A 17,054-nucleotide genomic window follows, 5' to 3' on the forward strand; every position below is an offset into this window, starting at 1 on the left:
ACTGTGCTACACCATCTAAGTGACTACAATCAAGTGCTTGTATGAATAAACACAGCACCAGATCTCTCTCTGCTATTTCAGTCTGGGCCCTGTACAAGCATTTGACAAGCTGATGCATAACAGGATGGTGCATCACTGTAAAGATCGTGGAATTGGAGGATGTGTGTTAGCACGGATTGAAAATTATCACGCAGAAATCAGAGTTGTAATAAATGGCTCCTTTTCAGACTGGAAAGGTATTTCTAGTGCAGCACCGAAGGGATCAGTTCTTGGCTGACAATTGTGACCTGGCACAAGGAACAGAATGTAAGGTTTCCAAATTTGCCGATGATACCAAGTTTGCTGGAAGGGCCTGTTGTGATAAGGATATTGTGATGCTGCAGAAGTGTATGGACAGACAGAAGTGTATGGACTAGGTGAAAACTTGACAAGGGGAATTTAATGTGGGCAAGTGTGAGTCATGAACTTCAAGTAGGTTCTCTAAAAGGAGACAGACTGCAGGTGAGTGCAGTACAGGGAGATCCAGGTGTTTTATTGTATGAATGACTAAAAGTTAGCTGGCATATCCAGCAAGGGGTAACATTGATTTGATTTATTATTGTCACGTGTATTAGCATACAGTGAAAAGTTTTGATTTTTGTGCACCATACAGACAAAGCATGCTGTTCATAGAGAAGGAAATGAAAGAGTGCAGAATGGTGTGTTACAGGCATAGCTTGGGTGTAGCGAAAGATCAATTTAATGCAATGTCCATTCAAAAGTCATGGCAGCAGGGAAGAAGCTGTTCTTGAGTCAGTTGGTACGTGATCTCAGTCTTTTGTACCTTTTTCCCAAGGGAAGAAAGTGGAAGAGAGAATGTCCGGGGTGCATTGGGGTACATAATTGCGCTGGCTGCTTTGCTGAGACAGAAGGAAGTGTAAGCAGAGTCAATGGTTAGGAGGCTGGTTTGCGTGATGGATTCAGCTTTATTCATGACATTTTGATGTTTCTTGAGGCCTTAGGCAGAGCAGGAGTCAAACCAAGCTTTAATACAACCAGAAAGAATGCTTTCTGTGGTGCAATTATATAAGTTGCTGAGAGTTGTAGCTGATATGTCAAATTTCCTTTTGTCTTCTGACGAGGTGTTGGTGGCCTTTCTTAACTATAGTGTCAGCAGAAGGGAACCAGGACAGGTTGTTGCTTATCTGGACATCTGAAAAATTGAACCTCAGGATCCTTTCTACTTTGCCCCGGTTGCTGTAGACAGCAGCACGTTCTCCTGTATGCTTCCTGAAGTCGATGATAATCTCCTTTGTTTTGTTGACATTGGGGGAGAGATTATTGTTGTTGCACCAGTTCACCAGATTTTCTATCTCATTCCTGTACTCAGTCTTGTCATTGTTTGAGACCCAACCCACTGTGGTGGTGTCATCAGCAAACTTGAAAATCGAGTTGGAGGGGAATTTGGCCACACAGGTGTATTAGGAATGTAGTAGGGGGCTGAGAACACGGTTTTCTGGGGCACTGGTGTTGATGAAGATTGTGGAGGTGATGTTGTTGCCTATCCTTACTGATTGCGGTCTCTTGGACCTCAGGAGGAGCCGAGGCGCAGGCAACTAAGTTTGGAAATGAGTTTTTTAGTGCGGCACGGTAGCACAGTGGTTAGCACTGCGGTTTCACGGCTCCAGGGACCTGGAATCGATTCCCAGTTCAGGTCACTGTCTGTGTGGAGTTTGCACGTTCTCCCCCTGTTTGCGTGGGTTTCCTCGGGTGCTCGGGTTTCCTTCCACAGTCCAAAGATGTGCACGTTAGGTTAATTGGCCATGCTAAATTGCTCCTTTAGTGTCCTGGGGTGCGTAGGTTAGAAGGATTAGTGGGTAAAATATGTAGGGTTGGTGCCTGGGTAGGATTGTGGTCAGTGCGGACTTGATGGGCTGAATGGCCTCTTTCTATGATGTAGGTTTTCTGTGATTTCTATGAATAATGGTGTTGGAGACTAAGCTGTAGTCAATAAATAGGAGTCTGACATAGGTGTATTCATTACCTAGTGTAGGGCCAGGGAGATGGTGTTTGCTCTGGACCGGTTGTGGTGGTAGGTGAACTGTTGTCATCGACGCAGTCGGGAGACTGGAATTGATTAGTGCCATGACTCGCATTTTGAAACACTTCATGATGATGGATGTCAGAGCCACTGGATAATAGTCATTAAGGAATGCCGCTTGGCTTTTCTTTGGTATTGGGATAATGGTCGTTTTCTTTAAGCAGATAGGGACCTCAGATTGTTGTAAGGAGATGTTGAAGATGTCTGTGAATACCCCTGCCAGCTGATCTGAGCAGGATCTGAGTGCTTGTCTGGTACCCCATCCGGCCCAGTCGCATTCAATCGGTTGACCATTGAGGAAACTGCTCTCTAATCTGCAGTGATGACCTCAGATACTGGTGGTACAATGGTTATAACACTGCTGTCTCGTAACACCAAGGAACCAGGTTCCATTCCCAGCTTGTGTGACTGTCTGTGTGGAATTTGTACTTTCTCCTCAGGTCTGCATGGGTTTCCTCCGAGTGCTCCAGTTCCTTCCCTCACTCCAAAGATGTGCAGGTTCTGTTGATTAGTCAGGCTAAATTGCCCCTTCGTGTCCAGGGGATCAGCAGGGTAAATACATGGGGTTACAAGGAGAGGGCCTGGTGGGATTGTGATTGATGCAGACTTGATAGGCTAAATGGCCTCCTGCACAGTAGGGATCCTATGAGGAGTTAAGAAGGAAAATAGCATTTTGCCTGTATTGTAAAGAGCTTGTTTAAAAATAGGGAATTTCCACTTTCATTACAACTAAGATCAGACAGTGCATCACCTGGGGAGGATGGAGTCAGTGCGATCAGACAGTGTGTAACCCGGGGAGGATGGAGACAGTGAGATCAGGCAGCGTGTAACCTGGGGAAGACGGAGCCAGTGAGATCAGACAGCGTGTAACCCGGGGAGGATGGGGTCAGTGAGATCAGACAGCGTGTATTCCGGGGAGGATGGGGTCAGTGAGATCAGACAGTATGTAACACGAGGGGGATGGAGCCTATGAGATCAGATAGTTTGTGAACTTCGTTAATATGTCGAATGGTAATACTGTAACTGAAACATTTCCAACACTTCTGCTTCCCTTTCAGCATCTTTTGATGTCGGATATACGGGCTAAATTGTCATTTTGATTGACACTGGCAGCATTTGACTCACTTTCTCTCCAGGCAAAATCAAATCTCCAGGGAAACGCTGGATTAATTGTGAAAATCCACAGTTGCAATTCAGCAGGGATTGTGGCCTGAAGAACTATGAGGTGAACCAGCACAGTATTGTGAGTGCCAACCAGAGAGAACCCTTCACATTCAAAGAGCTTCTGAGTATTTTCTGGAGAGGAAGGTAAGAGGAAGTTCCATTCACTCTGGTCCTGTAGCAAGTACTAAAAGATTATAATGTGAGATGGGAAATGCTGAGTGAGATATGGAGAGTCCGAGCACCAAGCACAAATTATCCAGTGTAAAGCTGTGATGTATGATGAAGTTGGAGCAGTTTGTGTCTCAAACACTAGGCCTGAATTTCACAAGCCTCCTACAGTGTTACATTTTGCTATGTAAAACATGCAATATTGGAATTGCAGTTTCAATGTTAAACAGAACTGTTTGACTGTTCCGGGTTAATCTTCCTCTTAACTGAACTGTGTGTGTGCGCGATGGTGGTTTTGATATTTCCGTTTTCAGTTATTTTTGCTGAGTGGTTTCCTCTGTTGCCAGGGTAACAATCTGACTGATCTCAGCATCAGAGGCAGAGTTGTGAACACCAACCGATGGCGAGAAACTGGCTGGGTGGGGGCCAGGCGAAGGGGATTAGTACATGTGAGGCAGATTCTGGAGATTGCCTCTGTCTATCAGATATGTTAATCAGAAAGGAGAGAGAGGCCAGGGCGAACCAACACTGAGACAGGCAGTGGTAAGGGAGAAGAAAAACAGTGAGCTGGAGAGAGACACATTAATGCAGACACAGGAAAGATAGAATCTGAGATACAAAGTGGGGAAGCAGCAACAATAAAAAACAGGCAGCCAGTGGTGGGGGCAATTAGTGTATATTAGAGAGGGCATTAGTAGTGTTGTGAGATGACCCTTAGTTCTTGAAGATCAAAGTGTAAAATCAGTTGGGTGACCCTGAGTAACAGCTGGGGACAGAAACCATTTGGTGAATTATTTGTGCTCTCAATTTCCTTCCAACAAGTGCACAGGTGAAGGCATCGTATTGGCAAACCAAACAAATCGGATAAACTGAGGAACAAATAAAAGCAGTGGCCCCTTAAAAAGCTGGGAGTCGCCCCAAACAAAATAAAGCAAAGTGTAAAGAAAACTTTAATCACGTTTTGATTTGATGTTTTAAGGGATTGATAATGGATGCCAGCCCCTGCTGGGTTTCAGTGATGCCTGTGGACTTCGCATGCTCCCTCTCCCTGGCTGTGTATATAACTGCAGTAGAGAGACAGACAGTTGGGTGGGACTACCCTCTTGTTGTCTTGTGTCTGGGCCTAATTATGGCAAATCTAGCCAGGTAGAAGTTTCACAACACCAGGTTAGAGTCCAACCAGTTTATTTGATACTAATCCCGCAAGCTTTCGGAAACGGTGTTCCTTCGTCAAGTGTGTGGAAGGTTCTGATCAGTGAAGGGCATATAAAGGCACACACTGTTTACAGAATACTGATTAGAATGCAAGTCTTTACAGCTAACCTGTTATTCAAGTCTTAAAGATGCAGACAATGAGTGGAGATAGCATTAGCATAGGTTAAAGAGATGTGTATTGTCTCCAGACATGACAGTAAGTGAGATTTTACCAGCCCAGGCAAGTCATGGGGGTTACAGATAGTGTGACATGAACCCAAGGTCCCTGCTGAGACCGTCCTCGTGTGCGGAGCTTGGCTATCAGTCTCTGCTCAGCGACTCTGCGCTGCGCTTGTCTGCATCTTTAAGACTTGAATAGCAGGTTAGCTGTAAAGACTTGTGTTCTAATCAGTATTCTGTAAACTGTGTGTGACTTTATATGCTCTTCACTGATCGGAGCTTTCCACACACCTGACAAAGGAACACCATTTCCAAAAGTTTGTGGGATTACTATTAAATAAACTGGCTGGACTATAACCTGGTGTTGTGAGACTTCTTACTGTGTTTACCCCAGTCCAACACCAGCATCTCTACATCAAATCTAGCCAGGCCCAGGAGCAGGTTCACAAGGAGGTCCTCTGCCTTCCCCACCCCCACTGTTCTGCACCAGGTGTCTGTAAATCAGGAGCGTGGGACTGAAGTGCAAACAGAACATCAATAAAATGTTTTTTAGGTAACGAACATAAGAACATAAGAAATAGGAGCAGGAGTAGGCCATCCAGCCCTTCGAGCCTGCCCCGCCATTCAATAAGATCATGGCTGATCTGTCGTGGCTCAGTTCCACATTCCCGCCCTCTCCCCATAACCCTTAATCCCCTCGCTTATCAAAAACCCATCAACCCGCGTCTTAAAAATATTTAGCGAGGCAGCCTCCACCACCTCAACGGGCAGAGAATTCCAGAGATTCACCACCCTTTGAGTGAAGAAGTTCCTCCTCAACTCCGTTCTAAACCGCCCCCCCCTTTATGTTGAGGCTGTGCCCCCTAGTCCTACTGTCCTTTCTGAGCGGGAAGAGTCTCTCCACCTCTATCCTATCCATCCCATTCATCATCTTATACGTCTCAATGAGATCTCCCCTCATTGTTCTAAACTCTAACGAGTACAAGCCCAGTTTATTCAGCCTCTCCTCATAGCTCAACCCCCTCAACTCCGGTATCAGCCTAGTAAACCTCCTCTGCACTCCCTCCAAGGCCAAAATATCCTTGTGTAAGTACGGCGCCTAAAACTGCACACAGTACTCCAGCTGCGGCCTCACCAATGCCCTATACAGCTGCAGCAAGACCTCCCTACTTTTATATTCAATCCCCCTGGCTATGAAGGCCAGCATCCCATTCGCCTTCCTGACCACCTGCTGCACCTGCAGGCTGGGTTTTTGCGACTCATGCACAAGGACCCCGAGGTCCCTCTGCACTGTCGCCTGCTGCAGTTTTTCTCCACGTAAGTAATAGTCCTTCCTACCATTATTCCTGCCAAAGTGGACGAGAAGGGAGTACAGCCGAAGACAGTGAACGTAAACGGGCCCTACAGATTCCACAAGACCGCAAAAAGAGCAGAATACTTGGGAGCCCGTGAACCGGTACAATTTACAGTTGCCTGCGTGAGTCTCCACCCCAGGTCCCCAGAGGATTGGAAGACGATCCCTTCATTGCAGGACCTCCATTGGGAACTTCGGCTGCCAGATGGCGGCAAGGCGCCCCAAGGAATGTCTGAGGTGAGAACACAGAGGTGGAAGGTGTGCAGCAGCAGCCTATACAGGAAACCCTTCATGTTGTGGTAAAGGGCACAGAGGGCATTTCCACAAGGCAGCTCAAACTATGGGGTGCCAGATCCAGGAAGTGGGGTTGGGCTTAGGGCCAAGGTGAAATTCCATCTGAGCAGGTGTGTGCTTAGACAGGATCCCACTGCATGTGTGACATCGAACCGTTGTGTCCAGACCCGAAGGTCATAGATGACATTGGTCATGAGCTGAGCCTCCACTGCTGCATACTCAGCTAGCTCATGAGATGCCATCCACTCTGCCACCACGCAGCACTTCCCAGACCCTGGAACCTGGCAGCAACAGCCTTCCTCTCTGCCAGACACCTGAAACGGTATTGGTGAAGATTCCTGAGCAGTGACTCCCGAACGACAGCCACTACTTCAGACAGGAGAAAGATGTGGAATAAGGTGACTGTGACCCAGACTTTCAGAAACTCCTGGTAAAAGATTGCCTCTATCTATCTCCAGAATTTGCCAATCAGATATGTTAATCAGAAAGGAGAGAGGGGCCAGGGTGAACTGACACTGAGGCAGATGGTGGGTAAGGGAGAAGAGGAAAAACAGTGAGCTGGAGAGAGACACATTAACGCAGACACAAGGAAGACAGAATTGAGTTAAATATTTCTGGTGGCTGGGTAGAAAGAGGGAAGTGAGTGACCATCCGGAGGGACATCATGTCACAGGTGAGGGAGCTCCTGAGTACTGGAATTGTCCTATAGATAGCTGGTATTGGGAACTGCCTACATTGAGCTGAAACAACTCAGCATCTTGTCTGCAACTGAGCATAATTTAAATTATAATTATTAATAACTGGTTATTGAGGACTGACAGGGAATGTCAGCGGTCTCTATCTGTGATTCTGCTGAAAGTAAGTCAAGCCCAAAGGAGAAAGAACATTTGCAGATTGCCTCGGCTTGTCTGGAAGCGTTTCAAATCAGAATACACATGTCGAGTGAAAATGAAACACACCGGGTTCTGGGATCTGGAAAAAAAAACAGGAAATGCTGGAAAAATTCAGTACCTGTGGCAGGATCGGGGAGAGAAAAACAGAGATAACATTGGGGTTTGAACCAAGAGTCATCTTGGACTCAACATGTTTACTCTGTTTTCTTTCTTTCAGATGCTGCCAGACTTGCTGGGATTTTCCAGCACCTGCTTTTTATATTTCGAGCATTGAACAGAATTCGCAGTGACTTCACGTCGCAAATAAATTTCCTGAAATATCACAAGTGAAATGTATGGCTGTTATGAAGAGTTTCTCGGTGTAATTTTACATGAAAAATTGTATTTATTATAGACAATCAGAATTTGGAATCGTCTAACAGCACCATGGCTGAAGGATCAGATCCAACATCTTCAAGAGTGAAAATAGATATGGGTAGGTTCAGAAAATAATACAAATCGTAATTTCTTACAGGGCAGAGTTGCAGATTTTTAGCAAAAATCAACGGCTCAAATGCAAAGTTAAAACAGAACAGGGGCAGAGCAGCAAGAGGAATTGAGTGACCATCTGGAGGTTCATCCTAGCCACAGATGTCAGGAGCTCATGAGTTCTGGTACTGTCCAATAGATTGCTGGCATGGGGGGCTATAAGGTGAATCCAGACAGTGACAAAACCCCAAGATCAACGGACCTTTCCATGGTCCACCCCTCGCCTGCTCTGATCCTCCTGCTGTGTGGGATAGTAAAATACACCCCGACAAATTACAGCGCAGTTTGAAAAACAGTGAGTTAAGATTCCAGCTGATACCACTGGACGAGTCAAATCTCGGGATCGTACCTGACTTAATTGATCCTAACTTTTATTATTTATGTACTGTTTGGATGTTTACTTTGGATGGCAATGACTAAACAGAGCCACTGACTCCATCCTCCCCAGGTTACACATGATCTGATGTCACTGACTCCATCAAAGAACAAAGAAAATTACAGCACAGGAATAGGTCCTTCAATCCTTTAAGCCTGTTCTGATCATGCTGCCCGACTTAACTAAAATCCCCAGACCTTCCGGGCACCCTATCCCTCTATTCCCATCCTATTTATGTATTTGTCCAAATGCCCCTTAAAACTCACTATCGTATCTACTTTGGCTACTTCACCCGGCAGTGAGTTCCAGACAGCCACCACCTTGTATGCAAAAAAAAAACTTGCCTAGTACATCTCCTTTAAATCTTGCTCTTCGCACCTTAAACCTATGCCCCCTATTAATTAACATTTCCACCCTGGGAGAACGCTTCTGACTATCCTTTCTGTCCATGCCCCTCATAATCTTGTAGACTTCTATCAGGTTGCCCCTCAACCTCCATCGTTCCAGTGAGAACAAACCAAGTTTCTCCAAACTCTCTTTGTAGCTAATATTCTCCATACCAGGGCAACATCCTCTTAAATCTTTTCTGTATCCTCTCCAAAGCCTCCACATCCTTCTGGAAGTGTGGCGACCAGAATTGAACGCTATGTTCCCAGTGTGGCCTCACTAAGATTCTATAAAGCTGCAACATGACTTGCTAATTTTTAAACTCGGTGCCCCGGCCGATGAAGGCAAGCATGTCAAACGCCTTCTTGACTATCTTCTCCACCTGTGTTGCCACTTTCAGTGACTTGTGTACCTGCACACCCAAATCCCTCTGCCTTTCAATACTTCTAAGGGTTCTGTTATTTATTGTATATTTCCTATCTGTATTAGACATTCCAAAATGCATTACCTCACATATGTCCGGATTAAACTCTATCTGCCATCTCTTTGCCCAAGCCTCCAACTGATCTATATCCTGCTGCATCCTTTGATGATCCCCATTGCTATCTGCAAATCCATCAACATTTGTGTGTCAGCAACTTTACTAATCAATCCGTTACATTTTCCTCCAAGTTATTTATCTATATTATGAACAGCAAAGTTCCAAACACTGATTCCAAGGAGTGCCACTTGTCACAGGCCTCCATTCAGAATCATACATTTCCACTGCTACCCTTTGTATTCTTTGACCTAGCCAGTTTTGCATCCACCTTGCCTGTTCACCTCTGATCCCATGCAACTTCCCCATCTGCACCAGTCTGCCATGAGGAATCTTGTCAAAGATCTTACCTAAACAAAGTCCACGTAAACAATATCCACTGCCCTACCCTCATCAATCATCTTCATCACTTCCTCAAAAAACCTGATGAGTTAGTGAGACATGACCTTCCCTTCACAAAACCGTGTTGCCTCTTGCTAATACATCCATCCTCCCCAGGTTACAGGCTGTCTGATCTCACTGATTCCATCCTCCCCGGATTACACGCTGTCTGATCTCACTGACTCCGTTCTCCCCGGGTTACACGCTGTCTGATCTCACTGACTCCATCCTCCCCGGGTTACACAAGAAATGGGAACAGGTGTAGGCCATCTAGCCCTCCAAGCCTGCCCCGCCATTCAGTAAGATCATGGCTGATCTGAAGTGGATCAGTCCCACTTTCCCGCTTTCTCCCCATAACCCTTAATTTCCGTATTGATCAGAAATCTATCTACCTGTGACTTAAATATATTCAATGAGGTAGCCTCCACCACTTCGATGGGTAGAGAATTCTAGAGATTCACCACCCTTTTGAGTGAAGAAGTTCCTCCTCAACTCTGTTCTAAAGTGCCCTCCCCGCCTTATTTTGAGATTGTGCCCTCTAACACTGTCACACACTGTTACATGCTGCCTGATCTCACTGACTCCATCCTTCCTGGGCTACACGCTGTCTGATCTCACTGATGAAGTTTCAACAATATAATAAAATGTTTATTAAATAAGGAAAGAAGAACTATAATAAACTACCTTTCCAGGAATATAAACATTTACAAGGTAACATGTTCTGAAATCGATTTGATGCTTTAATGTTCTTGATAAGTTAACAATACATGTAAATCAGTTGGCCAACTGTGGGCAGATCAACCACTCTCTGTAGCCAAGTGACAGATGTCTCCCAAGCAACCTCTGTGGATTTTCTTTTATCAATCCTTCATTCTCAATGCTGATCACGCTGAGCCAACTTTTTTTATTCATTCGTGAGACATTGGCATCATTGGCTGGCCAGCATTTATTGTTCATTCCTGGTTTCCCTTACTGAGTGAGTTGCTTAGACATTTCAGAGGGCAATTGAGAGCCAACCACATTGCTATGGCTCTGGAGTCACATGTAGGCCAGACCATGTAAAGACTGCAGACTTCCTTCCCTAAAGGACATTTCCTGACAATCAACAATGTTTCCATGGTCACCTGTAGATTCTTAATTCCAGATTTTTTTTACTTCAAATTTCGCCAGCTACCATGGTGGGATTTGAACCCAGTCCCTGGAATATCAGCTGGATTAATAGTCTAGCAATAATAAAACTGGGCCATTGCCTCATTTGGAGCTGATTTCCATATGAATGATTCTAATCTTTGCTGTTGAAGGGTATGCTTTGGAATCTTCTCCAATTCAATCCCTATTGAATGTCTTCACCAAGGATACACAGCCAGGATTTCAGCCTCTCTTTATTGTGTCCATCTGCCCTGGATCACCACATAGATTCAAGCTTCACTGGTCGTGGAGACTCTGTGGCATGTAGCCATGTCAACAGAACACAATTGCTGATAACCTCAATAAGTGGTCACCGACTTCTGGTTACATCTGAGGTCTGGCTTCTTGAAAAAATGAATTTAAAATCTGCTTCTTGCAGTTATTTGTACCTCTTGGGACTTTCACTGCTCCTTTCTTCAACAACACTGAACATGACCTTGTTCAGATTCCCACTGGAATCTGAACAAGGTCATGTTCAGTGTTGTTAAGGAAAGTTCAGTGGCACAGTAGTTAACACTACTGCATCACAGTGGTCAAGGACCAAGGAATCGATTCCAGCCTTGGATATCTGTGTGGAGACTGCACAATCTGTCCTGTCTGCATGGGTTTCCTCCGGATCCTCCCACACTCCGCAGATGTGCATGTTAGGTGCACTGGCCATACTAAATTTTCCTCTAAGGATACACAGGGGTGTGGGGGTGTAGTTGAATGTTCTGTCGGACGGGGAGTGTTGCGGGGAGGGGGTGTGCAGACTCAATGGACTGAATGATCTCCTGCACTGTAGGAATTCTATGTTTCTTTCTTCCTTTGAGAGTACAGTCTTCCTGGAACTTTCTTTCTTTTGTTCTATTCCCTGGTTTCCAAAGAAGATTTTTTCTTCATCTTGGGACCAGCCATCCTGTAATCCCTATTCATGTTTTCCCTGTCCTAGCAGTTCACTTGAAAGCTACTGCCCTGTGAAAAATAAATATGAATGTCAAATCTACGCCCAATAGCAGCACAATCATACTCAGACCTCTCTCTATCCCCAGCCACATTTTGTTCATTTTATTTCAGCCCTAACAGTTCAGCCCTCCCTAGACCCAGGTTATAGCCAAAACACAATGGCTGCCTGGCCAACCAGCTTGCCCAGTAAATATAAAGGCAGATGAGCTGTGTAAAATTGCAATTAATTGGCCCCTTAATGGGCTAAATTGACAGCTTGGTTTGTGGCGAGAGTCAGAGGTGTGCCTGCCACTGAAATATTGCAATAATATTGAAAGGTGTGCCCAATGTCTTCTCCCATGATTTCACACGCGTCTGAGTCAGGCACATTCCCACATGCTCAACATAAAATTCAGGCCAGTGTTCATGAGTTGTTGAAGTGAGGTCAGGGAGAAGGGAGGGGACAGCCACCATGGTCTGAATCTACCATCAACAGCTCACTCACTCATAAGGTGAATAGAACAGTGTGAAGGATGTCCACTGATGCGACTGGACAATGAGAAATATCCAGATTTGAGATGATAAACAGCATTAACCATCCAATTGGAATAGGAACTAATGAGTACTAATTTACCACATGATTGTGGCCCTGTAGCACAAAAGAAACAATGATATATATCACTATTTGGAAGTTCTGTCAGTTAATTGGAGATGATGGTTTCCCCACCTGTCCTGGATAGCCGGATCTGTTAACTCGGGGGCAGCGACTTTTCAAATGGATAGGATTAAAATAGCCCTTGACCTTTTCGGAAAAGCAAAAAATTTCAGGAATACTGAAATTAAACAACCGTAGAAACCGCTGAATCCCCAGAGCGCAGAATGAGGCCTTCATCCCATCGAGTCTGCACCGACTCTCCAAAAGAGCATCTTTCCCAGGCCCACACCACCATTGCCTTGCACGTTTACCATGGCTAATCCACCTAATCTATACATATTTGGACACCATGGGATAATTTATCATGTCCAATCATCTAACCTGCACATCTTTTGGATTGGGGGAGAAAACCAGAGGAAACCCACACAGACACAGGGAGAACATGCAAATGCCACCAGATAGTTTCCCAAGGCCTGAATTGAACCCGGCGCTGTGAGGCAGCAGTGCTAAGACAAACATCGAAATCTATCTGCAGCCCATAAACTGAAGCTAGGTTGTGTGACAAATTGTACATTTTTAATAAATTGATTATATAGATTGATGGAAAGTAGCGCATGTGTTGTACCTGCCTTTTCACACTTCTGGTTCTGCCATTCTCCTCTCTTCCCCTCTATGGAAGTGACCCAGCAGTAAGGACCTGCATGGAGAGTGGCAGAGAAATGTGAGAAAAAGTTTGAATGAAATGGTCAGGATGGTGGTTAAAGTGAGGGGGTGGGGGGAGAGTGCAAAGGTGAGTGGGGAAGCGGCTGTCAGGAAACCATTTGGAAATACTAATAAAACTCTTAGTTTTTCACTTGTATACCAATTACCAGTTCTGAATTTAATGTTGGCAAGTGTGAGGTGGTCCACTTTGGTAGGAAGAATGGTAGGAAGGACTATTACTTACGTGGCGAAAAACTGCAGCAGGCGACGGTGCAGAGGGACATCGGGGTCCTTGTGCATGAGTCGCAAAAACCCAGCCTGCAGGTGCAGCAGGTGGTCAGGAAGGCGAATGGGATGCTGGCCTTCATAGCCAGGGGGATTGAATATAAAAGTAGGGAGGTCTTGCTGCAGCTGTATAGGGCATTGGTGAGGCCGCAGCTGGAGTACTGTGTGCAGTTTTGGGCGCCGCACCTGCGCAAGGATATTTTGGCCTTGGAGGGAGTGCAGAGGAGGTTTACTAGGCTGATACCGGAGTTGAGGGGGTTGAGCTATGAGGAGAGGCTGAATAAACTAGGCTTGTACTCGTTAGAGTTTAGAAGAATGAGGGGAGATCTCATTGAGACGTATAAGATGATGAATGGGATGGATAGGATAGAGGTGGAGAGACTCTTCCCGCTCAAAAAAGACAGTAGGACTAGGGGGCACAGCCTCAAGATAAAGGGGGGGCGGTTTAGAATGGAGTTGAGGAGGAACTTCTTCACTCAAAGGGTGGTGAATCTCTGGAATTCTCTGCCCGTTGAAGTGGTGGAGGCTGCCTCGCTAAATATTTTTAAGAAGCGGGTTGATGGGTATTTGATAAGAGAGGGGATTAAGGGTTATGGGGAGAGGGCGGGAAAGTGGAACTGAGCCACGACAGATCAGCCATGATCTTATTGAATGGCGGGGCAGGCTCGAAGGGCTAGATGGCCTACTCCTGCTCCTATTTCTTATGTTCTTATGTTCTTAATGCAGCGTTGAGCTGGGACAGTGCCTGCATTGGGATTCTGCAGGTTAACTTGGAATTAAAGTGTTTGATACAGGATCTCCCAGGGATGTCACTCACTCTGATATCACAGGCTGTGATACGACATCTGAGCATGTGCAGGACGTGTTCCCCCAGGTGTTGTAGCAATGCAAATAAACACCGCTTTAATAAGCTGGTTCACAGGAGGATTCGGAATGAGAGGCAATGTAGCCGTCTGGGTAGAAAATTGGTAATGTGTTGGTATTTCTTTGCTTTCACAGATCCAAACTCGACACTCACTGAGTTCTTCACAAATTGTGATGATTACCTGTTGTTCCAATTAACCAAATGTTACCAGGATAGACTGGAACAGGCGATTGAAGAAGGGGTGGAAGGTTTGGCTCACATGTTAATCAGCGAGGACCATCTCAGTGGACAAGAAAATCAGGTGAGATGTAGATTGAATTCCATCTCTTCACACATCCCAAAACCTACAGAATAGAAACAAATAATGTGGAAAAAATGCCTCAGTCTGTCTACTACATCTTACATTTTATTATTTGCATGATGTATTGAAAATTGAATTATTGACTAATCATACCAATTGGTAGGTCGACAGCAGTCCCATGTTTGGAATGAGACAAACTTCGGTGTTTTAGAGCTTTTGGAACTATAAAAAGGATAGAATTATTTTGGAAGTGGCAAGATCCCACTGACAGGAACTTTGCTTCAGCAGGTAGTGGGATCCAGGAATCTGCTGTCCATATTAAAGGTGGCAGCTTCTACCCAAAGCTGTCAGCCCAGTCAGACAGTCAGTAGCTCAGCCGGAATGCTGTCAGCTGCATCTGGCGGGTGAGTGCAGACCAATGGCCATGAGCCCTGAAATTCAGACAAGTTAGGTCTGGAGCCCAGAGAGAGACCAGACCCCAGAAAGACCGGGTTTCTTTGAGGGCAGACAGCACCGATGCCTTGGCATATCTATTGCCCTGGGGGATAGGCCCATCCGTGTGCCAAATAGTGTCCAAAAAAGAGGCCTTCCCTGAGAATCGATTTTGAGGCCACCGTCTGGAATGCCATCAAATGCCTTCCTCTGCCATTTTGCCACCGTCCCGCCTGGCAGCCCATCTCCAAATAGCCTGTAAAATCCCAGCCATAAAAACTTCCTTCCCCCAAACATCCTGAAAAATTCGCTGGTCAAATTACTGATATCTTATTATCTGAAATAAATCTAGATAACTTACTTTGGCATGATCAAAGCTTACAGTCTTACAAAGGATCTTCTTGTACAATTGGCCACTTGCTTATGAGATGTTGGAATGAAATTTCTAAAAGCGAACAATGTCTCGCTGCTGGGGGTCAAAACATGAGCCAGCCCTAATTGGGTAGACCACAGGGCCCTGGGCATCATTTTATTAACAGCAGCCAATTAAGGAGTCACTGCTCGGACTCCTATCCAACTGAGAACAGTGATTCACCTCCCAGAGCTAATAGCTTAATCAATGGATCTGCAGGCTCAGTAATGTCAGTGTTGGAAGTGCTCTCTGCTGTTACTGCAGGGAAAAGGAGATGGCACCTTCATGCTGAGCTTCCCTTCAAGGCCAGATTGCCTTTTGTTCAGCCATGCCAGGGAGGTCCCAGCAATTAGTAGGTTCACCTTCCATCGCTGATCATAGCTGGAAGAGGTAGTCATTGCTGCCAGGGTCCTTCCATGAACCAAGGAGCATTTATAACAATTCTATTAAGTGAATTCTTTCCCTTATTTGAATTTTTTTTAACCTTAATTCAGTACCATCACAATTGGCCTGAGCTACTTTTTCAGAAAACCTTTGCAGAATAGAAAAATTAAAAAAAAACTTTTTGACAGCTGTTTCAAGCTTCCCTTTGCGGGCCATGCACCTTTCCATGTGCACTACCTCATTCAGACCACCACTCTCAGCTGAGACTTCAGACGTCTGACTGTCCCTTCTGCCTCTCGACTTTCCTCGTCTCCTGAAGACATTTCTGCATACCCTGCTTTGTATTCGATTCACGGTCTGATTTCTCCCCACTTTGTATGTTGTAAACTCTGAATGTAAACTGATGATGAATGTTAAAACTTTGTGAACATGGTTAGTGACATTTCACACTAACTGTAAACATGCACAATAATGGTTTCAGATATTTCAGTTAATGATGTGAAAATGATTGAATTGTTACCTTTGGTCTATTCTCCTGATGGAGAAATCAACAATGTATCAATTCATCTGTGGTAATTTCTGAGATGGCTACAATATGGGATTACTGTGCTCAAACTTTGAGAGCGGTATTCTAGTCATTGAATTTAGTTTATCCACGTTCATTTGAAGGAATGATGGAATCAAGATGTGTGGAGAATATTCATCAATATTCAGAATGACATTGCACCAAAACCAGTCGCTGCTTCCTTCCTCAAAACAGCTGGGAAATCCCATCCCTAAGCAAATCCTTTCCTTCTCTTTCACAGTGTTTATCTTTCACACCACTCATCAATTTCTTCATTATTATTCTTTACAGAAAGTCAGTGAGCTCGTGGAGAAGGGAAACAGGGCGGGCAGCTCCAAACTTCTCCTCAATCTGGTTATGGAAAAAGGATCTCAGGCTCGAAAGGTGATGTGGAAATCCTTTGTGAAAATGCATCACAGCTTACGGAAGTTGGGCACAATCCTGAGAGAAATACAGGAACGTGGTATGGTAACATCACACTGAATTCAGTTTCAGACCCAAACACTGCAAACTTTACTGTAATATTACACAGACCTGATTTCATGGAAATTAATTCTTTTCGACAGGTCCTGATCCAATTAATTATATGAAAGTTGGGCAAGAATTATCGGAAATACCCAGCCACCTGAAAGGTAAGGGAGGAAATGGAGATTTCGGACAATTCATTTTACTTGTGAGAATCTGCGTGTTTGAAAATACATCTTTGCCTAGAGGTTATCAGAATTTGAGATACAGAAGTTGAAAGGATCTAGGAGCAGGGCTAAAACTTGTTTAGAACTCATCAATTCTTGTGAATTCAGCATG

The 17,054-nt window shown here is 44.9% G+C and overlaps 1 protein-coding gene across 1 annotated transcript in view; it reads left to right on the top strand.

Annotated features, from left to right (window-relative positions):
* The first annotated feature begins 7,753 nt into the window (after positions 1-7,753).
* The window catches only part of LOC145339648 (NACHT, LRR and PYD domains-containing protein 3-like), a 59,156-nt gene continuing 49,855 nt past the window's right edge, over positions 7,754-17,054 (top strand). Inside the window, exons 1-4 of the mRNA XM_080184163.1 lie at positions 7,754-7,802; positions 14,291-14,457; positions 16,542-16,713; positions 16,817-16,882. Coding sequence (XP_080040289.1) covers positions 7,754-7,802; positions 14,291-14,457; positions 16,542-16,713; positions 16,817-16,882 — 454 coding nt within the window. The remainder of the gene's footprint in view (positions 7,803-14,290; positions 14,458-16,541; positions 16,714-16,816; positions 16,883-17,054) is intronic.

This window comes from Carcharhinus amblyrhynchos, unplaced genomic scaffold (genome assembly GCF_965287045.1).
Source record: "Carcharhinus amblyrhynchos unplaced genomic scaffold, sCarAmb.v2.hapA scaffold_586, whole genome shotgun sequence".
Lineage (NCBI taxonomy): Eukaryota > Metazoa > Chordata > Chondrichthyes > Carcharhiniformes > Carcharhinidae > Carcharhinus > Carcharhinus amblyrhynchos.